Below are 24,270 nucleotides of genomic sequence, written 5' to 3'. Positions count from 1 at the left end.
TGTTTTTATTACCTTGATTTAATATTTTTATTATATTTGCTTTTCGTATTCCTATACTTTATTATTATTATTATTATTATTATTATTATTATATAGTAGTGCGTATTTTTATTATATACGTAAATATATATGTATAGTTGTATATAGTATTATTATTTACTTTGATTTAATATTATTATTATTATCATCATCTTTGTAATTACTATATTACCACTGTATTATGATTATTATTATATTTTATTTTCTTATTACTCATCTATTATGTTTATTATCTATTTATATTTCCATTATTATACTATATCTATTATTTATTAGCATTTTATTATTACTATTATTAGTATTAGCTTTTTATCAATACTTATATTATATGTATGTATTATGTTTTAATACTATTTTTTTAATATACCATACATGTTGTGTATTTTTTTATATAGCTATATTATGTATATGTTTCATATATATATCATGTATATATTTATGTATCGTCATTAATAAATTTTACGTATATTATTACCGCTTTCAATAAATATCGTGTACTTTTTTATCTAGTATTATATATTTTATGTATACGTATGTTCCCTACTACTTCATATTTACGTTATTACTATTATTATCATGTTTAATATCATATGTATCATTATCGCTTTATACCATTATTATTTATATTATTATTATTATCGTTTTCGTTATCATTGCCTTTTTGTTCCATGTTTTATTCATTTTATCTATTCGTTAATTTACTTATGTATTCGATCATTTTGTTTTCCTCATGCGTTTGTTTACTAGCCTTGCTATTATTTCACCTTTCATAATTGCTCGTATTATTATGTTTGACACTGTCACGCTTATTATTGCGTATAAGCACCATAATTTGCTTTTATGTTTTACTATAAATCACATTATGTTTTTTACTCGATACCTTAAAATAATTCTTTCATAAAAGTAATATTCCGTATTTGGTAATTCAAGACAATCGTGCCCTAACTTACTGGGTTTCGATTTTTCTCATTTAACGTAAATAACGGAATACTCTTTTAAATCGCGACACGAGTTTTGAAACATTCTCGGAGATACGAGGTGTTGTGCCCTAACTTACCGGGTATGACATTTTGTTACCTCGGGATAAGATTTTTATTAATAAATGCAATATTTGGTGTTAGGAAATTAGAGGAAACGTGTCCTAACTTACTGGGTTTCGATTTTCTTCATTCACCCTAACTAACCGAATATCCTTTTGAAAAAGAAGTTAAAATACATTAATTTTAAATAAAAGGCAAGCTCAGTCTCAAAGTTCAAGATGCCGTGTCCTAACTTACTGGGCATGATATTTTATTACCTCGAGATGAGAGAGTCCTTAACACCCGTTTTAATTTATTCAATCATTTTTTAAATTAGCATTAATACAAAGAGGGATCGTATTTTAAATTCTTTCAAGTTTTCAAATTTTTGACACTAAGACACTAATTAATCAACTAGGTACCAATTTTGGGCGACGAGGGTGCTAATCCTTCCTCGTATGTAAATCGACTCTCGAACTCGCTTTTCGATTTTCAGAGACCAAAATTATCGCTTTAGTAAATCTTAACTTTTATTAAAATGATTAATTTTGTAACAGCCCTTTCTTTTAGGGTTGATCGGAACAGTGGTTTCGGGGCCACCAAATTCGAACGAGTAGGTTGGTAAATATTATATTTAATATTTACAAGTTAATTGTGATTTTAAAAATGTTTTTGATATTGTGATTTTTGTTTTATAAGCGATTTATTAAGTTCAAGTGGTATGACCCTAAGGTCAAGTGGGTTTAGAAAATGAGGTATCGGGACCTTATTTCTATAAACCGAGTCGTAAATATTTTTATAAATATTTACGTAGTGGCAATAAGATGGTATTAAAGTTTCGTTGAAAAAAATTTATCGTTTCGATAGTTAATTAAACAAAAAGGACTAAATTGTGTAAAGTGCAAAAGTTGTGTTCTATAACCTAAAGGTATTAAATAGATATAGAACTTAAAAGTAGAAGTCCTTATTTGGTAATTATCCCATTAAAGAGATAGTGGGATATGATGGCTTGGCATTTGGTGTAATAAATAAAGTGTATAAAGGTTAATATTGTAAATTGGTTAAAAATAATAATAAAATGAATATAATAAAAGAATCAAGGTGTCATCTTTTTCATTCTCTTTTTACCAGCCGAATATGAAGGCTTGAGAAGCCATGGAAGAAGCTTCCAACTTTCAGCTAATGCATGGTAGGCATTTCTAGTCCCGCTTTTAATTATTTTTATATTTTCGGATCGTTGTTGCTTAATCTATCTATTGAGGGGACTATTTTGCAAAACCATTGAATAGTTTGATATTTGCCATTGATGAGTATAATAGGGCTTTGAAATTTAATGGAAGAATATGAGTCCTTGTTGATAGTTAAACACTTTTTGTTAAGTGAATTTTTGTGAAATTGACAATTAAGGGCTAAATTGATAAATGTGAAAACTTAGTGGTTAAAATGTCAAATAAATGAAATGTGTGGGCTGCTAGAGACACTAGTGATATTCGTCTATAGTAAATTTTACTAAATTTCATGAATTTTCATTTTTATGATATAGGGACTAAATTGTAAAGAAGTTGAAATATTAGGGGCAAAACTATAATTTTTCCATAAAGTGAATTATGGACTGTTTTGATACTATGAACATTTGGCTAAGCTTAATTATGGTTAAAAATGGTTAATTTGCATGTTTTGAGCTCAGGGACTAAAATGAATAAAAGTAAAACTTTAGGGGTAATTTTGTAAAAATGATAAAAATGACCAAATTGTATGAAATGAGGTGTTTTAATGTCTAAATTAATATACTGAATAAAATTATTAATTTAGATCAAGATCGGGTGGAAAATCGAGAAAAATGAGAAAATTACCAAAATGCTCCTGAACTTTGGTATCTCTACAATTTAGCCAGGTAAGTTCGTATGCAATAAGCATTGTTAAATTGATGTTTCTATTGCTTTAATATTGTATAAATTGTATATACGTGAATATTTTAATGTCTGACGACATATCGACAAAATGTGGCACTTAGTGTGCGGGGCAATCAAATATGGTACTCAATTAATAAATATTGAGAATGGCACTTAGTGTGCGAGATATTGAGAATGACACTTAGTGTGCAAAATATCTAATGATTCAAAGGAAATTATAAATTGTGATTGAATGATTAAATAGAGCAAAGTGAACAGTATACATGCTATATTATATGAATTGTTTATGAGACGACTTTATAATGGTGATATTTGGGCTTTGAGCCTAGCAAGCTTTAACCCGGTGAATAATATTATCGGGTTTAAAACCTAGCAGTGCTAAATGCCTTGATTTGATAAAAGTCTAAGACTATGAGACCTTGTGTTAAATCAAGAATTGAATTTGTTCAATGCATTAAGTTGGCGGTATGTGATATATTCTTATGCATGTTAGATCGATTGGAATTGAATCATGAATGTGAAATGAGAAACATAGGTAAAAATGCCTATGTCATATATGTGAGTAAGGGCAAAAACATTGTAAATTATCGATAAGGTTGGACTATGTGCGGAATCATCTTATAATTGCTAATTTGAACGGTTGTGTGCGAATCATTGAGCATGATGTATTGTATTGAGATTATGCTTGAGTGAAATTATAGATATGTGATGAAATTGATTGGTGATATACATGTTTAAATAATGTGAATGCAAAGAATGTGTGAAAGAGTAAATTTGTAATAAATCTGCTTGGGACAGCAGCAGTAACGTGATTTTGGAAAATCACCATAAATTGTTGGAGTTGTGTTAGAAGCTGAATAAATTATGTAATTAAATCTTAATGAGTCTAGTTTCTTATAAAAGAAACCGTGTAAGCAAAAGAATTGCTGATAATGAGATATTTGAAGTGGCGTGGGATAGAGTCAAATGACTTCGGGGTCCCTTAAGGGTCCCTATTCTATTTTTAGAAAATCATTATAATTTTTACAAAAATGGTTATAAGATAAAATTTATATTCTTAGACTCCTTAATGAGTCTAGTTTCAAATGAAATCAAATAGAACATATTTTGAATTCTGTACAATGAGAAATTTGATTTGTAGTAAAGAGTGGTCAGATTAGTCAAATAGTGAAACAGGGGAAACTTTAAGAAAAATTTGGTATTGATTGGCCAAACCTAAAATTCTGAAAATTTTATGGATGGAAGATATATGAGTCTATTTTTAGGGAAAATTAACGGCAATTGATTTGGAGTTTTGTAGCTCCAGTTATAAATAATTTAGTTACTATTGCTCAGGAAGACAACTTGTAGTGAATTTGTGATTATGTTGTAAACATTGATAAAACTTGTTAATGAGTTACTTATTGTTTTCTTATGAACTTACTAAGCGTAAAGCTTACTCCCCTTTTCTTTCCCATATTCCCTAGGGTTGCCAGGTTAGCTCGGGTTGGAGGCCGTCAGAGATATTATCACATTGTCAAGTCTACGCTATCGGCGTAAGTAAATCTTAGTGTTTCGAGTCTATGGCATGTATAGGGTTGTAAAGTTGAGTAAGTAAATGATACAAGACTAAGATATTGGTAAATATTTAATAATGCCTCATGAATATTTTGGGCCTTGTAAGCCCGATTAAAGGATAATATACGTGTGTATGAAAAGTTTAAAATTGATCAAAAATTTTTATGGTCTGGTTTTATATAAATGGATAAGTTTAAATCTGGTAGCACCTCGAACCCTGTTCCGGCGAGGGATACGGGCGAAGGGTGTTACAAATTTAAGGTGATCCGATCACACCTCATCAAAAAAAGGATTGGTGGCGACTTCCTCTATTCATTTTTATTTTCAAAATCTAAGTCGATTCCCGTTTTTCAAAAAAAATGGTTACAACATATATAATAATCTTATTGATACTATACAAAAATTTATATAAATATTGCGTATTTAATAAATAAAAATAATATAATATTAAAAAAATTATTATGAAATAAACCAAATCATTAATCAAAATGTTCTTTTAAAGTTATAATTAAAAATATCTTTTAGTGCTCAATTTAATTTTTCGTCTCTTTTATCTTTTAAACTTGTATTTTTGTCAAATTATCCTAAAATGGATGGAAAAATAATATTTATTAACTTTTCGATGTGGCATGCACATGGATTGTCATACGGATGACATGTTAACATTTAATTAATTTTTTAAATATTAAATATTAAAATATATATTTTTAATTTTGTACTTTTAAATAATTTAAATGATTTTAAATTCTTAAAATTTTAAAATTAATTAAATACTAGCGTGTCATCCATGTGTATGCTACATCAATTATGAAGTTAAAAAACATTAACCTTACCATCTATTTTAGAATGATTCCACAAAAACGCAAGAGAATTAATTTTTTAAAAAGTTGGAGGGTAAAAAAATCATTACACTTTACCTTCTAAAGTTATATAATTGTCATTAAAGTTATCAAATGGTTACATTTTTTCACTCATATGTTAACTTCTTTTAAAAAGGTAGTGTGGCATGTTAATTTAAAGTGTTAATAACCAAATTAGGTCCAAAACTATAACTAAATTATCAATTTGAAACTTTTAAAATTTCTTATTAAAATTCTATTTTTTTAAATTCAAGAAATATTGATTTGAATCCTCGAACGAAATTCATAAGACTTCTATATTGAGAAAAGATTTAGAAGTATCAAATTAATATTTTAGATATAGTTTAGGGGCTAAACTTATTATTAATCCTTTAAATTAACATGCCGCGGAAGTTAATATTAGTGGTGATTATAAAATTTCTGAAAGTAGAGTGATTGGAATATAATTTCAATCACAAGTTAGGGATAGGTTAACCCAAAGCTTTAAATGTAGCTCTCGATTAGTTGGAGGCACTTAAAGTGGTACAATTAATCTGAAGGTTTTAGGTCCCACACGCTTTACCAGTTGATGTATGGCTATAGCCTATAAGTTTCTAAGAAACAACCAAATCTATGAGTAATTATCTTAAAACACAGTAGCTTTACTCATAATCCAATTATCTTTCATCAAATCCGGCAAAACATCAATATGCTTGCTTCAACATCTTCTTTTTCTTCTTCTTCCTCTGCTGCTGCTGCTGATATGATCAAAGCAAGCACATATGATGTTTTCCTTAGCTTCAGAGGCAAGGATACTCGTGATGGTTTTGTGAGCAAAGAACAAGCAAAGTTCAGAAGAAGCTTGAGCAGCAAGGCTCGATAATTGCAGAAGAAACAAACAGAGTTAAAACAGAATTTTGAGATAGGCAAGGTGTTGAAACCATTTTTTTGAAAACGGGAATCGACTTTGTTTTGAAAATGAAAATTAAAACGGGGAGTCGTCACCGATCTTTATTAGGTGTGATCGGATCACCCTTGCTTTAATAAAACGTTTGCTTTAATAAAACGTTTTAGTTTATTAAAACAGTGTTTTTGGTCTACGAAACTCAAGAGAAAAGGATTCAGAAATCGGTTACATGCGAGGAAGGATTAGCACCCCAACACGCCCCAAAGTTGGTACCGAATTGATTAGTTAGTGTCTTAATGTCGAAAGTTAAAAATCGGGAATGGATTTGAAATACGATCCTTTTTTTTTATTAACATTGATGTTAAAATTCTTTAATTAACTCAAAACGATTGTTAATGATTTCCTTATCTCGAGATGTTGGAGTATCACATCCCATAAGTTAGGACACAATACCATGAATTCCCGAGTGCAAGGTCGTCTTTAATTTAAATTGGAATCCCGTGTATTTTAAAAACTCAAAGGGATATTTAGCTATTTAAAATCAACGAGAGAATCGAAACCCCGTAAGTTAGGGCACAATTCTTCGATGTTCCAAAATGCGAAACATTGCCTTATTTTGAAATTTTTATTTTTTGAATAATAATAAGTATAGCATTTGATGATGCACGTTCATTTTGTTTTGAATAAAGTCTATATTGAACAAATACGTTGGAGTTTGGTATACAACGTGATTCGAGCTAAGCCAATCAATAATCAAAGACAAACAACGTAAAATAACATGCGAAAAAAACGATTCAAAGCAAATAGGGTGAAAGTTTAAAATTGATAACCAATGAAATAATTAAGATTTAAAACTCATAATGCTAAAGAATGGTTCAAAATAAACGACGTATGAAAAAGATTTAACATGAATAAAATGTAAAACAATTTAAAATAAAATAATATATAAAGCAAATTTCAAATAAACAATATGTTAAATAAATCAAGATGAATAATACACAAAATAAAAAGAACCCTTTAAAATAACTTATAAAAGAGTTTAAAATAAATAATGGGTAAAAGAGAAATTTAAAATAAATATTGTACAAAAAATAATTTAAATAAAAATATATATATGTATAAAAATCCAAGATAAATAATATATATAAAAGTTTAAAATAAGTAACATATAAAGTCTTAGAATTAATAATAATAAAGGTTTACGATAAATAGTAAAAAGAATTTAAAATAGTTTTCATATAAAATAGTGTAACTAAATAACATATAAAAATTTAAAATAGATAATATATAAGATGGTTTAACTCAAATGACGTGTGAAATATTTAGAATGAATAATGTGAAAAGAGAAATTTGAAGTAAAATAATGTATATAAAACGTTTAAATAAAAATATATATGTATACATGTAATAATTTAAAATATAAAGATATGTACAAGAATCTCAAAATAAATACTACGTATGATGATTTAAAAGAAGTGATATATATAAAATATTTAAAATTTATAATAATTTAAAATGTATGATATGTCCAAAAATAAATACGATAATAATAGTAATAATAATGTAGATAAATACAAAAGAAAAAAAATGACGGAATCAATATAAAATTAATTAACTTAATAATATGATGATAGCAATAGTAATAATAATAATAATAACAAATGAAATAAAATAAGTAGTTTATAGGAAGTTTAAAATAAATAACAATAAAAAACATTTGAAACGATTAACATATAAATCAATATAACTAAATAATATATAAGAAATTTTAAAATACATATTATATGTATAAACTAATTTAAAACAAAAGGGACATATAAGGCTTCGTAATAGTATGTATGATAGATTAAAATAGATAATACATAAAAAATTAAAAAGAAATAATAGTTTAAAATGCGTAGAATAGACTTAAAATACCTAATAATAATATAATACTAATTATGATAAAGTCAATAGGTAAAAAATATATGCAAAAAGTGATGAATAAAAAGGATGGGAGAACAACTAACAATTGAGTACAAGAATTAACATAAATACATAAACGAATAACATATATAAACAACTAAATAAGTGAATGAACCAATGAATTAAAATAAAATAAAATAAAAGACTAATTGAAATTTAAATCGAATTGAAAGGAAAGATAGAACAAAATAAAAAGAAAACAAAAGGGGTGAAATGAAATATGCAAAGGAAATGGAGGGTTAATTAGAAAAATATCCCCAAAATCCTGAACGCACCATTTTTTGATAAATAGAGGGGTCAAATCGCGTAAAAAATAAAATAAAAGGGTGAAATTAGGAAGTAAAATCAAGTAATAGGATGAAATTGGATGATAACGAAAATACGGAAGGATTAAAGAAGAAATTAACCCATCCATTTCAGAAACGTGCGGGTCTGCCTAGCGGGTCGGGTCGAGTTGCACAGGCATAACATAAAATGGCGTCGTTTTGAGGCCACCAGAACAGGCCCCAAACGACGTCGTTTTCTCAAGCATATAAAGCCCTCTTTAATAGATCAATCAACCCTTCCCTTTTTGATATTAACCCTAGCTGTTTTCATCCATCCAAACCCCAAAGAGGACAAGCCCAAGCCACCATGTAGCCACCGCAAACGGTGGCCGACGGAGGGTGGTCTGTTCGGATTCTAACCCCGTTCAGACCCGCAATCAAGAATCTAACCTCTATGATAGCAAAGAATCAAAAAGATAGTATCACCCTCTTTATTAGATCTGGTTTCAACGGAGAAGAAACTCCGATATATACCAACGGTCTACGATTCAGGTGAGTTACTCGCTTTTATCCCTTTCTTTTCTTTTTATAAATAGTCCAAAAAATGAAAAAAATAAAGAAAAACCACGAAAAAAAGAAAACAGTAAAGTATTGAATCAAATTGAAAGAGAAAAAAAGAACAGTCACCTCTTTTCTTTGAAATTTTTTTGATTGATATTATGTAAAAAATCTCTATTTTTTTGTTGGGGCTTTATAGCTGAAATACAATTGATTTTATTATTGCTATTGTCGATTTTGCTTCTTTTCCTGCCTCGTTTCTGCTCTCTGCTTTGTGGTCTTGTTTTGTTTCTTTTTTTTGCCTTCTTTTGCAGACGCACAAAGGTCAACGGGGCGGAGACTTCCATTTTGGTGCAAAGGATGGGCAGAGCCGGTCCTCGGGCATCGAATGCGCTGCTGAAGCACGTGGGCAGCAAAGGGGAGGCGTGGCGCTGAGGCTAGCTAAGGTTTCGGCTAGCTGAGGCTTAGTTTGGACACTGGGCCTATTGGGCCGATTGGGTTAAGGGTTTAGGATTTGTTTGTAAAATGGGTAGGATTTGGGCCTTTTGTTTTTTTATTATTTTTTATGTTCGGGCCGGTCAATGGTTTGGGCCCGGGCAAATTTGGGTACTCACACAAGGAACAATGAAGAGTTTCTTGGATGAAAAATGATGAACATTTTCATTAAGAATGAATAATGGCATAATGCCAATACATAAACCAAGCAATCAGCTTGTCAAAATCAGTAAGGTTACCTAAACAATCACCTAACTCCACTAATACATTGAAACTTAACAAAATGAAGCTTGTACACTTTGCAAAGCTGATTTATCAGCATAACATCACCTAATTACATCAAGTACTTCACCTACTAAGTTCAAAAACAACTAAATTACAAGTCATCAATTAAACAAGAACAAAAATGAACTAAATTCCATTAGCGGCACTTGGTACAGTAGCTTCTGCATGTCTCGGGCTGCATGGCTTGCTTCTTTGCTGCTACTGATGCTACATGCTGACCAACATTCAACAAAGATTATGGACTGCAAGAAGTTGAATGGGCACAACTTTGTTTTTCCTGTCTTTTACGATGTAGATCCCTCGTATTACGAAACAACCATTCATGCGAACTACGAGCTCATCAAGGTTCTCAGCTCAACTGGGAGCTCTTCATTCTGCAAATTACCAATTTGTATTGAAATAATAATAACTTTTTGATTAGACATTGTGACAATTGATTAGACTGAAATCAAATGAAAAAAAAAATATGAATCTAGTAACTAGATTAAGTCAAATTATAATTATTTTATTATTATTTTTAGCTTATTTAAGCTTTATTTTATTATTATTTTTAGCTTATTTAAGCTTTCTTATGACAATCAGTTTTTAATGAAACAGTAGCTGACAAGCCGATTCTTCTTCAAATTTTTTATTCTTTTTGCTTCCGTCTCAATGTTTCCTTCGTCAAATATCCAACACCTCGGATGAACGGAAACAAACAGGTAGTTTTGCAGATGCATTTGCAAAGCATGATGTTGAAAGGGTGAAGTCCTTGAGAAGTGCTCTGACAACTGCTGCTGCTGATATGATGAAGGCAAGGACATACGATGTTTTCCTTAGCTTCAGAGGTGAGGATAGTATCTTGATGGCTTCGTAAGTCATCTGTATAAAGATTTGTGTGGAAAGAATATCGAAACTTTTATATAGATCACAGCGAGAAGCTCCGTTCCATATCACTGGAGTTTGAAATCTAAATCCCATACTTAATAATGTAAAACACGTCCCAATATATAGATGTTGTAGTCCATGTAAATCCTGCTATTATGATCAGATGAAATCACTAGAATTTCCTTCCATATCAATCACCTTTATTAATGCTTAAATAATATTAGAGATAAAAACTATCAATGTAACTGTAATTTTTACATGGTTTCAAAGGTTTAAAACGATTTCAGATATATATTTTAAATTTTTATAAACATAAATGTTATTTATAAAACAATACGTTATTATTATTTGTTCAGCACTTTTACCAAACAAAATATAACACTTGTACTACCTAATCTACCAAACAATATATTATTTCTTTATGTTATACATGACTGATATTTAAAAAAAATCAAATTTTATAAGTTCTTCGAGATATGATTATTTATTTTATTTATTAAAGAAAAAATGATTTTTATAAAAACAATACATCAATATTATCAATTCTAAATTTTAACACAGTAAAACGTATTTAATATATAATTTTAAAATTGTTTAATCAAATATGGTACTATCTTAAACTAGTCACTAATATTTTATGCTGCCCACGAAGTTAACATTCGGCGGTCTTAAAAGATTCATTTTTTTTCTTTTTTTTTTTGAATGCCCATGTCCCTCACGCCAAACTAAAGAAATTTGATTAATTTCTAAGAAAGCTATCAGCGTAATTGACATTAAAAACTGTTCATTTACTCATATTCCAATAATCTTTCATCAAATCCTGCTCAACCAAATATGTTTTCCAATAAATCTTCTGCTGCTGCTGATATGATCAAAGCAAGGACATACGATGTTTTCCTTAGCTTCAGAGGCAAGATGTTTTCCTTAGCTTCAGAGGCAAGGATACTCGTGATGGTTTCGTGAGTCATCTGTACAAAGATTTGTGTCGAAAGAATATCCAAACTTTTATAGACGATGGGGAGCTTCGAAAAGGAGATGAAATTTCAGGGGCACTGTTGACGGCCATTCAAGGATCCAGGGTTTCACTCATTGTTTTCTCCAAAGACTACGCTTCTTCCAAATGGTGCCTGGCTGAGCTGGTCAAGATCATGGACTGCAACAAATGCATTGTTCCTGTTTTTTACGGTGTAGACCCAAGAGATGTACGGAACCAAAGAGGGAGTTTTGCAGAAGCATTTGCAAAACATGAAGAAAATTTCAAGCATGAGCTTGAAAAGGTGAAAACCTGGAGAAGTGCTTTGACTGCAGCTGGCAAATTATCCGGTTGGGATTCACAAGTCAGTCGGTAATTGCAACGCCTTTTCTTTACATTCAATCCTTTTTTAAATATATGCATATATTGATTTGGAAGCAGAGAGATTAAAAAGACTTTTTTTTTTCAAGCAGTGATTCATTTATGCTACCCAGATTCGAGTTGAGGGGCAGATACTTGATATGAAAGACTTAACTTTTCCCCTTTTAAATTTTTTTTGTCATATATTGAAGGGCCATAATTTTGTAGGCATAGAGAAAAAATAGGAAGAATCTGTTCTTGAACAATGTTATTGTTTGTTGCGTTTTCTATATCTTCACACCATTCTCTTGAACTCAAAGTTCATGACGCCTTCATACCATTCTCTCATGTATAAAATCTATTGATATATTTATTTTCAAAGAAAAAAGTTATAATTTGAGGATTTAAAAAGCGCTGTAGATAGTGAAATTTGAATTCTGCATCTGTATTTGAATGTCTTCTTTTTATAAGTCACCCTATGAATCAATTGAGGATTCACGTTATCATCTTTATTTATTTATTTCTCTTTCCTTTTTATTTCTCCTGTAATTTGTTTCTTCTTTTAATATATAGACCTGACTCAACTCTGGTAGATAAAATTATCGAAGATATAGTGAAGAAATTGAATTGTGGAACCTCAAGCGCTAATTTAAAGGGTTTAGTTGGAATTGAAAGGCGGATGCAGGAAGTTTTGTCATTATTTCAGGACGGATTCCCAGATTTTCGAATGCTAGGCATTTGGGGTATGGGAGGTATAGGCAAAACTACACTTGCCGACGCCATTTATCACCATGTTTCAAATGGTTTCCAAAGATGCTGCTTTATTGCAAACGTGAGAGAACATGATGAACAAAGAGAATTATTAAAATTGCGTACGGAATTTCTTTCAACTATATTAGAAGATGAAAATTTATATATCTCAACTCCCACAATCGGATCAGGCTTTCTTAAGGACAGGCTTTCCAAGAAGAAGGTTCTGATAGTTTGTGATGATGTGTCAAAGTCAAGTCAACTCAAGTTTTTATTCGGAGGGATCGATCGGTTCGGCCGTGGAAGTCGAGTCCTTGTTACCACTAGAAATAAACAAGTGCTTATCCAGTGTGGCATGGATCTGGATCGCATTTATGATGTGAAGAAATTAAATTATTATGAATCTGTTCAGCTCTTTTGTCAACGTGCCTTCAAAAGTAGTCATCGTATAGAATATCAATTGAAGCTATCAGAGATGGTTTTAAGTGTTGCTGATGGAAACCCTTTAGCCATTACACTTATCGGATCCTCTCTGTGTGGCAAGACCAAAACCTACCAGGAAAGTGAAGTAAAGAAATTAAATAAAGTTCCTAAGAAGGACATTCAAGAAGTGTTGAAATGGAGTTTTGATGGACTAGATTGTGAAGAGAAAGAAATGTTTCTTGACATTGCTTGTTTCTTTAAAGGGAAGCATCGAGACTATGTAACAAGGATTATGGATGCTTGTTATGACTCTGCACATTCGGGAATTGAGAATCTCATTGATAAATCTCTTATATCTGTTTCACAAAATCAGATAGCAATGCATGATTTATTGCAACAGATGGGTTGGAATATTGTACGCGATGAATCACCTTTCAAGCCTGAAAAACGCAGTAGGCTGTGCATTCCTGAGGACAGCATAATGTGCTATCAGAAAACAATGTAAGGGCCATATTCAATTCCTTCACTTTTGTTACCATCACTCTTCGTTTTCTCTGGACATGTCCATGTCCGACAGTCATGTTTGGTTCTTATTCGAACACATATTTGTATAAAATACATACATGTATATGATAATTATCTTGAGTTCATATTTTGCCTATATCTTGACTCCATATACTGCTATTGGGTTTAGGGAACGGAAAGGCTCACTGGCATTTTACTTGATATGTCCAAACTTCCAAAGTTGGAATTGGAACCGACAGCCATGATGAAGATGCGAAAGCTTAGAATTCTCAAATTCTATCATTCTTGTGGAAGAATCTTACTTTTTAAAGGGCTTTTATCATTTCCTGAGGAGCTAAGGTACCTTCACTGGGAGGGATACCCTTTGAGATCTTTGCCCACCAAGTTTGATCTAAGGTACCTAGTTGAACTTGATATGAGGGAGAGCCATCTCGAACAAGTCTGGGAAGGACAACAGGTACAGTTTTTTCTTTTGATATAAATCTAAGCCTCGTTTTATAGATTGATGCAAGCATGTTTGGAACAAATTCCATTTCCATTTCTTGATTATATAAAGTTTCAAACTACCCCTTTGTTATGTTTTCATAATAGCTCAGGAAAAACACCATTTCCCATATGACTAGTATTTAAGTTATTTTTGCATAAAAAGAAGAATAAGTTATAACATTAATTTATTAGGTTTAAGCTTGGGAAAAAATTGAATTCAGTTAGAATCCTTTATATTACTAAACTCCTTGAAATATTTTATTATATGTATATATGTAATTTTGTTAAACTAATAAATAATTAAAAATAGAGTTTACATGATATTAATTTATGTTAAAATTGATCAAATTTAAATCTATAATTTTATTAATATTTTATCAATTAACTTTCGATTTAATTTATCAACATTCTAAACTATATGAAAAGTCAATAATGTTAAAGAAACAATTTACGACACACACAAACTGTAATTTATTAATAATATTCGATAATTTTTTAACTAAAAATATAATTATAAAATAATAATTAATTTATAATTTAAATGCATATAGAAAAATAATTAGCCTACCGAGGGAACACCATAATTTAAACTTCTATATATGTCAAATTCAGCTTGAATTTTAAAAGGAAAACAAAATTTGAGCGATGAGTTGGAATGGAGATCAAACTTGTTGGTTCCACTACTCAAATATACCATTTTGAAGATAGTTTAATGTTTCGCTGCACTTTTTTTATATTTTGGTCACATCTGTTGCATTATAGTCCTTCAATTTACACAAATTTATCAAACACTATGTTGTGATGCATGCAGGATTTAGTAAATTTGAAGGTTATCATACTCGACTATTCCCGGAACCTTGTAAGAATCCCGGACCTCTCAAGTGCCACAAATCTTGAAGAGATAAACCTTTCCGATTGTTCTAACTTGCGTGACCTTCCTTCATCCCTTCAACATCTTGAGAAGCTAACTCTTTTGAATTTCAGAAATTGTGAAAATCTTAGATCTCTGCCTAGCTTTTACAAAGCCACATCCCTCACCAACCTTGATCTTAGAGGCTGCTCAAATCTGTGTAGTTTTCCTGAAATCATGGGCACCATGGAGAGTTTGAGGCATCTTGATTTAAGCGGGACGGCTTTGAAGGAATTACCATCCTCAATTGAAAATCTTATTAGTCTTGATTGCTTGAGCTTGAACTACTGTGAAAACCTTATTGGCCTTCCTGATAGCTTTTATAAATTGAAATCTCTTGAGACATTCTATCTTCATAGTTGCTTGAGATTGGAGATTTTCCCAAAAGTCATGGACACCATGGAGGAACTATATAAACTTGAATTACCATTCTCAATTGACAATCTTATTGGTCTTGAGTATTTGAGCTTGCACGACTGTGAAATCCTTGTTTGCCTTCCTGACAGCTTTTATAAATCGAAATCTCTTTAGACATTCGAACTTAAAGGTTGCTCGAGATTGGAGATTTTCCCAGAAGTCATGGACACCATGGAGGAACTGTATGAACTTGATTTAAGCGGAACGGCTTTGAAGGAATTACCATCCTCAATTGACAATCTTATTGGTCTTGTGTATTTGAGCTTGAACAATTGTGAAAACCTTGTTTGCCTTCCTGACAGCTTTTATAAATTGAAATCTCTTAGCACATTCAATCTTAAAGGTTGCTCGAGATTAGAGATTTTCCCAGAAGTCATGGACACCATGGAGGAACTGTATGAACTTGATTTAAGCAGAACGGCTTTGAAGGAATTACCATCCTCAATTGATAATCTTATTGGTCTTGAGTATTTGAGCTTGAACGACTGTGAAAACCTTGTTTGCCTTCCTGACAGCTTTTATAAATTGAAATCTCTTTTGTGTCTTAGTCTTTGTGGTTGTTCAAATCTAGTTGTAAAAAACTTGTTTACTACAGTTGGACGCAGACCAGTGAATCAGAAAGACCTCCATGGGTTATCCTCGTTGAAGAAGTTAGATTTATCTGACAGCAATCTTGAGAACTTGCCCACAACCATCAAACAATTTCCTTTGCATGAGTTAATCTTGCGGAATTGCAAAAGACTGAAATCATTACCAGAGCTTCCACCAAGCCTGGAATGTTTAGATGCACATGACTGTACTTCATTAGAGGATGTCTCAAGCATTAAGAAGCTTTTTGAGCAAGCACTGGTTTTTCAGGACAAACCATATCGAAGGTTAGATTTGAAATTTAACAACTGCTTCAAACTGGGTGAGAAAGGTATGGGGAATGATATAGATGCAGATGACAGCACTTCACTAGAGGAAGTCTCAAGCATTAAGAAGGTTTTGAAGCAAGCAGTGTTTTGTAAATCCTTGGGTTGGCTATTTACCAATTGCTTCCAACTAGACCAAAAAGCTGTGAACAGTGCTGAAACACCAAAGTTGGAGATGCCATTTGAGCATATGGTCACTCTACTAAAAGATTATCATCAGGTCAGCTTCTTCTTCTTCTGGATAGCTATATGCTGAATAATAATCATGTTTCTCATAAATGCAATCGAACAGGAACCCCCAGAAAGCAAAAAAAGAGCTTGCATTATTACATGCGTCCCTGGAAGTGAAATCCCAGAATGTTTTGATTTCAAAAGCTTAGGATCTTCCATGAACATCCAATTGCCTTCAGAGTGGTGCTCTAATAATAGCTGGATAAACTTTCCAAGTTTCGTTGCTTCTGCTGTTGTTTCATTCCCAGACTCTTATACTGGTGGGGGATTTGGCATTAGATGTGAATGTCATCTAAAATCCTGTAACAAGGACAATCATTGGTTTAGTAGTTCTTCCTACTTTCCGTTTGGAAGTCGATTGTCAGATCACGTGTTCCTTTTGTATGGTGGTTTCAATGTTGGGGAGTTTGTTAAAAGTGAGGTATCAAACAACCGTATATACAATATGGCTTCCTTTCATTTCTACATTGACGGGTGGGGCTCCTCACAATGCGAGGTAAAACAGTGTGGAATTCATCTATTATTTCCAAATTAAGGATTCAAAGTATGAGAGCTCAATGATGCTTCATCCTTATTTTTGTTATTTCATCTATACTGAATTTCACACCCTAAATATGCTTACAAAATATTTAACATAATACATTTTATCATTGGTTTTACTTATAATTGTAAGTGATTTTTATTATTGTTTATTTTTGGCTCTAATATTTATATCTTCCTTTTCATTTCTTATCATTGTTTAAACAGAATTAGAAATTTAATTTAGATATAAATTGATTTAAATACAAATAAGCTTAAATACTTATTTAGCTCTTAAAATTGTCACTTTTTCTCAAGTTGGTATTTATGTTTTTCTTGTCCTAAATTAGTGATGAATTTTTATTCCATCCCGGTTTTGGTACTTTTAAAATCTTAAATTTATGGTTATTCAAGTATATTCATTTTAAAGCTTAATTTTTAAAAATAAATTTTTTTCTTAAAATTTTAACTTTTTAAAATTTATAAATATATAAAATATTATTAAAAATATTAAAATATTAAACAAAATAAAAATTAAAAAATTAAAAATTAATAAAAAATCATTTAAAAGTTAAGTTCAAAATGAATCTAGACATTGGATTATCCAGATACAATGTAAATCAAGACAACAATATGTCCAGATTAATTCAAAATGATTTTTCTAAATTATATATATCTAAAAATATTAAAATTATTTTTCCTTAAGAATATGATATGTGTATTAATGTTTTAATCCTATTGATACCTTTTAGGTTGTATAAAAATAAAAATACTTTAGAAAATAAATAAATAAAATTTAATTTTATTAAGCGTATGTTTATTATTTTTTAAAAGTGTTAATATATCCAAATTATTTTAATAATAATTTTCTTATTTTTAAATTTTTTGAGATTTTTCTAATTTTTACATATTTTTTATTTTCTCTCTTTTCATATTTTGTATTTTTAAAGAATAAAAGTGTATTTTTAAATTTCTGGAAAATTTTAAAGTTTTCCATAATTTTTCTGAAATTTTAACATTCTTTTATAATTTTACTCTCTTTTAACTTTATGTATTTTTAATAAAAGAAAAGACTGTATATATATTTTTAATTTTAAAAAATTTATATAACTTTTCACACTTTTGATTTGTTAAAGCAGTAGGTTGAATTGTAACTAATAGAAGATCAAATGGGCTTTTAACGGCCTCAACAACATTACTTGTTGAGGCTCTCTACCTTTTTCAAATAGTTTATCACTTAATTTATAATGTTTGTGAAATCTAAATCCAAATTCTAAAATCATAGTTCTCAAGTACTATCTAAACGAATTTTGAATAATTTTAACAATAAAAAACAAAAAGTAGAATTTTTGGTGCCATATAGCTTTCTAAAATTTCAGATTTGATAGATTCCAACATCATTCTTCAAACTTCTAATAATTAATTTAATCTCTTATCACTTCACTCATCATTTATTGGTGAAAAATATATTTTTAAAACTTCAAATGTTATAAATCAAAATTTAATGTTATTCTTTTAAGTCATTTTGTCATAAGTTTTTAAATTTTCTGTTACAACCTTTGAGAATACCATGTTTTGTTCAAAAAGGTTTGAAATATGCAACTGTCTTCTGTTGTCTCATGAACTGTTTGGACATATTATAGAACAGATGTATAAGTTTATTCAGGTTGACATTCTAGAAAATAAAGAGCCTTAATTCCATCTTATTTAAATCAGTGAATGAAGAGATAATTTCGTGCTAGAATATAGAGATGAAAAAAAGAAGTTCGAACTTTGGTGGATACTCATCCTTATCCTTATCTTTGAGAGTTTTGAAGTTGATGGAATGTTGTTTTCTAAGAGAGCTTTACTTAAATATTTTCCTAAAATAATGGGCAATTTACTAAAAAAACCCTTTTATTTTGTTATTTATCGAAATGGCTTGACTTTTTGATTATTTACCGGAAATGATCATTTTTCCCGAAAGCGCGTCCACGTCAGTGCAAAGTCAGGAGACGTGTCAGCAAAACGCTTCTCTGGGGGAACGTTTTGTTCACTTTAGCACAAAGTGCTTCTTGAGTGCACGCTTTGTGCTGACGTGGACAAAAAGCTCCCCCAGGAAAGCTGTTTGCCTTGTTTTTTTAGGGTTATGATTTTTATTATTTTAAGGTTAGGGTTTAGTGATTTAGGGTTTTAGGATTTAGTGTTTTAGTGTTTTTTAAGGAAAAAATTAATTTAATTAGAGTTGAGGGTTAATTAATTAAATTAACTATGAAATTAAAAAAATCAATTAAATTAGGGTTTAGGGTTTTTTAGAGTTAGGGTTTTTTATTGTTTTAGGGTTAGGGTTTAGTGGTTTAGGATTTTTAGAGTTTTAGCATTTTTAAGGGAAAAATTAACTTAATTGATTTTTTTAATTTCATAGTTAATTTAATTAATTAACCCTCAAATCTAATTAAATTAATTTTTTCCTTAAAAAACACTAAAACACTAAAAAACCCTAAATCACTAAGCCCTAACCTTAAAACAATAAAAAACCATAACCTAAAAAAACGGGTCAAAGCGTTTTATCCACGTCAGCACAAAGCCCTCAAGGAAGCACTTTGTGCTGACGTGGATAAAACGCTCCCCCAAGGAAGCATTTTGCTGACACGTCCCCTGACTTCGCTCTGACGTGGACGCACTTTCGGGAAAAATGGTCATTTCTGGTAAATAATCAAAAAGTCGGGCCATTTCGATAAATAACGAAATAAAAGGGATTTTTTTAATAAATTGCCCCAAAATAATCTATGAAGATAATTTCCAATATTTTAAAATGTACTAAAGACTTATCTTGTAGCTGTTAATCACGTTGAAGTTGAAGAAGAACCTATAAATAGGGTTTTGAGAGTTTTGTTATGTTAATCGTGTGGTAAATAAAATTTGAATATTTTTGTAAATTTTACATAACTTTGCTTTTAAGATCAAATTTTCCACAAAAGAAAAAGAAAGCAATTATTGCTATTGTCTCTTTCATGGCATCTATTTGTCTAATTTACAAAGGAAAATATATAATAATATTGACCCCAAGTCAAGTGGACATTTTGCTTTCACCAAAAAGCAAGCAACGATTATAAATTTAGAAAGTGACAGCCCTCGCTTCATTGATGTCATTTATGCTATCATCATCTTACTCTCTTTTTTTTTTTTTAACATGTTTCGCGTGGATTCTATCTTTACCCAGAATTATTAGCATCAAAAACTAATTTTCACTTATGCAATGCTGATTTTTACCTATAATTTCTAATCTATTAAATTAGAGGGAAATGCACATAAACCCCTCAAATTCATATATATATTTTGTTGTAATAAAAATAATATCAAAGTGAACTTTCGATAGCATTAAAGTGGTTTAAAGAATTTTTTTAAACTCCAATAACATGACAAAGCTCGAACACTAAACATAATCAGTATGACTCAAACGTAGGTCACATTTAAAGTGGTAAATATCCTTAATCATCAGATCATAAGTTTAAATATCCTTAATCATCAGGTCATAAGTTTACTCAAAGAATTTTTAATCTCATGGTTTTTTGCACCAAAGCTATTGCCTGTAAGTTTTTGTAGAATAAAAGGAGTTCATCTACTCATAATCCAATAGGGCGAAGTTAGAAATTTTTTGGATTGATATTAAATTATATATTTTTACGATAGTGAGAATGTAATTCTACTATTTTAATAATCTATGTTTTATAATTTTAAAGAATTAAATTAAATTAAATTTTTTAATTTTGAGGAAACCAAAATATAATTTTATCATTATTAATTTAAAATTTTATAAATTATAAAAAAACTGAACTAACAAATTTTCCTCACAATTAAAGCTTTCTCCGATAAAAATAAGTAAATTGTTAAAATAGTTTGATTACACGATATACACTTCAAAAATTCCTCAAACAAATAAGTGCAATCTAAATTCCATGCCTAATAATGTAAAACACGTCCTCAACATATAGATATTGTAGTCTAGGTAAATCTAACTAGAATGATCAAATCAAATTACTAGAGTTTCATTCCATATCAATCGCCTTTATGAATGCTTCGATAATATTAGATATAAATATGATGATGGTCCATAATCTTTTTTATTGTAGATCTTGTTTAAATAAAAATATAATTGAGGTTCTTATATTAAGAGTTTGATTGTATTTTGTTCTTTTATTTAAAAAATAGACAAATTAGTCCTTATAAGTTAGATTAAAGAACAAATTGATTATTTTTGTTAAAAATCTTATCTATTTTTACTAATAAATACTGGCGTGACTACCAGAATAACCAAACAATTGCATGTGGTGTGCCATATGTACCACGTTCTAACGTATGAGGTCAAATTATAGATATAATTTTTAATATAATGACAATTTTTCTTTAATCTAATGTATAAAGACTAATTTACCTATTTTTTAATAAAAGGGTAAAATATAATTTAATTCTTAATTGATAATTTTATCATCTTCTTCATTACTGTAAAAAATATCTTAGCTTTGAAATCATGAAATTTGTTGCATAGGATCTCTTCAATTACGATCCATGGTCACGTAAAAATTATCCAGCCAAAAAATAACAACACTAAATAAAACTAGTCTAGAATAAAATGTGATTGATGTTTGCAGTGTAAAACTAATGATAAACAATAAAATGGTCACCGAACTATGTTTGGTGTTCTATTTTGTTACTTTATTATTATTATTATTATTATTTATTTAATCACTAAATTTTTTAAATTATATATTTTAGTTGATCTAAATTGATGTGGGCCTTTTTTTTTTTGTTGGTCTAACAAAACTAGCCCTCTAATATTTACACATGCTATTATTTGATCCTAAATATAAAAATTCAACAAATTTAGCTATTAATATTTACAAAATTTATCATTTTAATTCAAATTTTTAAATAATAATAATAAATTAAAACAGAAAATTACTATTTTAGTCTCTATAAGATGATTAAATTAAATTTTAATTTATATTAAAATTATAGTTTAGCCTCTAAAATTAAAAATATATATATATTTAATTCCTTCAAAAATATGAAAATAATAAATTAATACATTACAAAATTATATTTTGATCTTTTAATAAATTATTATTTAATTCCGTCCGCTAAAAAAATTTCTAGATTCGTGTTTACTCTCAATTTATTGGATGCTTTTTAAAGTGGTACAAAGATTTTAAATATCATGTTCCTACCACAATGAAGCTATAAGCTTTATAGGTTGAAGCACGTAATTGAGTAAAAGATTAAAAGAGAGAAAATTTTCCAAAGTGAATATTTAGTGAGTTTTGTTTTTACAACTCACCCGTCTTTGAGAGGAGAAAATGATTTTGAGGGAGCAAATAAATATAAGTTATAAGATAAAACACCCATCAGGCCATCACCAATAAGTCAAACTTTCATGTTATTGGAACTACTATTAAATAAATCCATACCATTTCTTACTTACCAGCAATTTTGTATTATATATTTTTTTATATATTTATTTTATCATTTAAAATTATAATTATGTTCGTCTCACAAGTCAATCATATTGAAACCTATAGTCTATAGTTGCAAAGAAAAACAAAGTGCTTAAGCGGAAATGATTGCTTCAACGACTACTTTGATTGCCACAACAATGAAGGCAACAAAAAAACATGACACAATATTGTTTGTGCAATTTGGTTTCTCTATATTTTTAGAGCCTAGTTCAATAAATAAATTTATTATCCTTAATCCCAATACAACAAGTGATTTAAGTCCTATCATATCTCGATATGATTACCTCACTTTTGTACTTGAAAATTTAAATCACTCACCTCTAAGTTCTCCAACCAAACAACAAATGTGTTTTATACTCTCAATGCACTCTCAAATACAATTTTCTTATTGCAAAGATAAGTACTAATTCACTAAATACAAAACCTATATAAGTCTCTCCAAATATATAAGAGTTTGAGACTTGCAAACATTCTAGATCAATTACAATAATTTCTCCTATTAAGAAACAACTAAAACAATATATAGAATATAATAATAAAGTCCAAGATAAAGTAGAATAGTTGGGGATAAGCCTTCAAGGTAGTGTTGATCCAATCTCTATATTTCAAGGATCTGATTCAATTCAATCTTTAATTGTTACTCCACAAGATGGATCTTCAAATATGGGCTAGCACGCATGAACAGAATCATTTAAGTCATTACCCAACTGATTTGATTCAAATGATCGCCAATTCCAAATAAGGCAAGTTATGTTGTTTGTTGCAATGCTAATTAAGCACAATGCTAGTGCCACAAACATTGGCACTACAATAATCACTTCAAATAATAAAACCTTTATTAGGGTTGATTTAGCCTTTCATACTTAGAGCATGAATCCAGTTTCACCAAGTAAACTTCAATCCATCATCATCTACCCAAATCTTATCAAATCAATTATCCTTTATATAAGGATCCAAAAGATTGAGATAAATCTTCATAAAGTCAACCATATCATCTTGGATTGTATATTTTAGTATATAAGGTAAGTAGACATAAGAACCATTAAAAAATAATCTATCTTGATTTAATATCTTTTCCAATAATATACACGAGATTAATTGCACAAAATCCTAAAAAAATGCAAATAAATAATTAAAATATTTTGATCAAGCATGTCAACAAATAAGACAAGTTATGCATCTAACGCAATGTCAAGTGCAATGTCACTTCTCAAGCCACTTCTCCCAAAACTTGTCTCAACAAATCAAGCATAAATTCATTTGAAAATGAATAAAAATGAATAATTATATAATCTAAGTAATAATTCAAACTTGTCCCACACGCTTTTGCAGTTTAAAGTAATACTCCTTAAGGGTAATTGACATAATCTAGTAATCTTTCATCACATTCTCCGTCCTGACTCCTTTGATTCGTCGAATCTCCCTCCTTCTCGGATGTATACTTGTTTAGTTTAGGTGGAAGTTCATCCTAACAGACTGTTCATCTTTGTAATCTCAATTCCATTGATTGTTGAATTTTCCTACAATTAATTCAATTTAGATAATTCACTGACTTAT

The 24,270-nt window shown here is 29.6% G+C and overlaps 2 protein-coding genes and 2 long non-coding RNA genes across 4 annotated transcripts; all 4 read left to right on the top strand.

Moving 5' to 3' along the window:
* The first annotated feature begins 2,157 nt into the window (after positions 1-2,157).
* LOC128284229 (uncharacterized) lies at positions 2,158-4,687 on the top strand. Its single transcript, XR_008274605.1, has 2 exons — positions 2,158-2,247; positions 4,438-4,687. It is a non-coding gene; the product is annotated as an uncharacterized LOC128284229 (long non-coding RNA).
* Positions 4,688-8,686: 3,999 nt separating this feature from the next.
* Positions 8,687-9,762, top strand: LOC108451852 (uncharacterized). The gene is made up of 2 exons (XR_001866305.2): positions 8,687-9,057; positions 9,378-9,762. It is a non-coding gene; the product is annotated as an uncharacterized LOC108451852 (long non-coding RNA).
* Positions 9,763-10,008: 246 nt separating this feature from the next.
* LOC128279258 (disease resistance protein RPV1-like) lies at positions 10,009-16,440 on the top strand. Its single transcript, XM_053021385.1, has 8 exons — positions 10,009-10,234; positions 10,545-10,636; positions 11,613-12,055; positions 12,617-13,718; positions 13,911-14,198; positions 15,039-15,653; positions 15,771-16,403; positions 16,435-16,440. The coding sequence occupies exons 1-8, from the start codon at positions 10,009-10,011 to the stop codon at positions 16,438-16,440; spliced, it is 3,405 nt and encodes a 1,134-aa protein (XP_052877345.1).
* Positions 16,438-17,365, top strand: LOC108450907 (disease resistance-like protein DSC1). The gene is made up of 2 exons (XM_017748671.2): positions 16,438-16,688; positions 16,761-17,365. Exons 1-2 carry the CDS (start codon positions 16,476-16,478, stop codon positions 17,232-17,234), a joined length of 687 nt encoding a protein of 228 aa, XP_017604160.2. The 5' UTR covers positions 16,438-16,475; the 3' UTR covers positions 17,235-17,365.
* Positions 17,366-24,270: the final 6,905 nt, after the last annotated feature.

This window comes from Gossypium arboreum, chromosome 11 (assembly GCF_025698485.1).
Source record: "Gossypium arboreum isolate Shixiya-1 chromosome 11, ASM2569848v2, whole genome shotgun sequence".
In the NCBI taxonomy this organism is placed as follows: domain Eukaryota; kingdom Viridiplantae; phylum Streptophyta; class Magnoliopsida; order Malvales; family Malvaceae; genus Gossypium; species Gossypium arboreum.
Note: the sequence above shows the minus strand (reverse complement) of the source record. Positions and strands in the feature narration are given on the sequence as shown.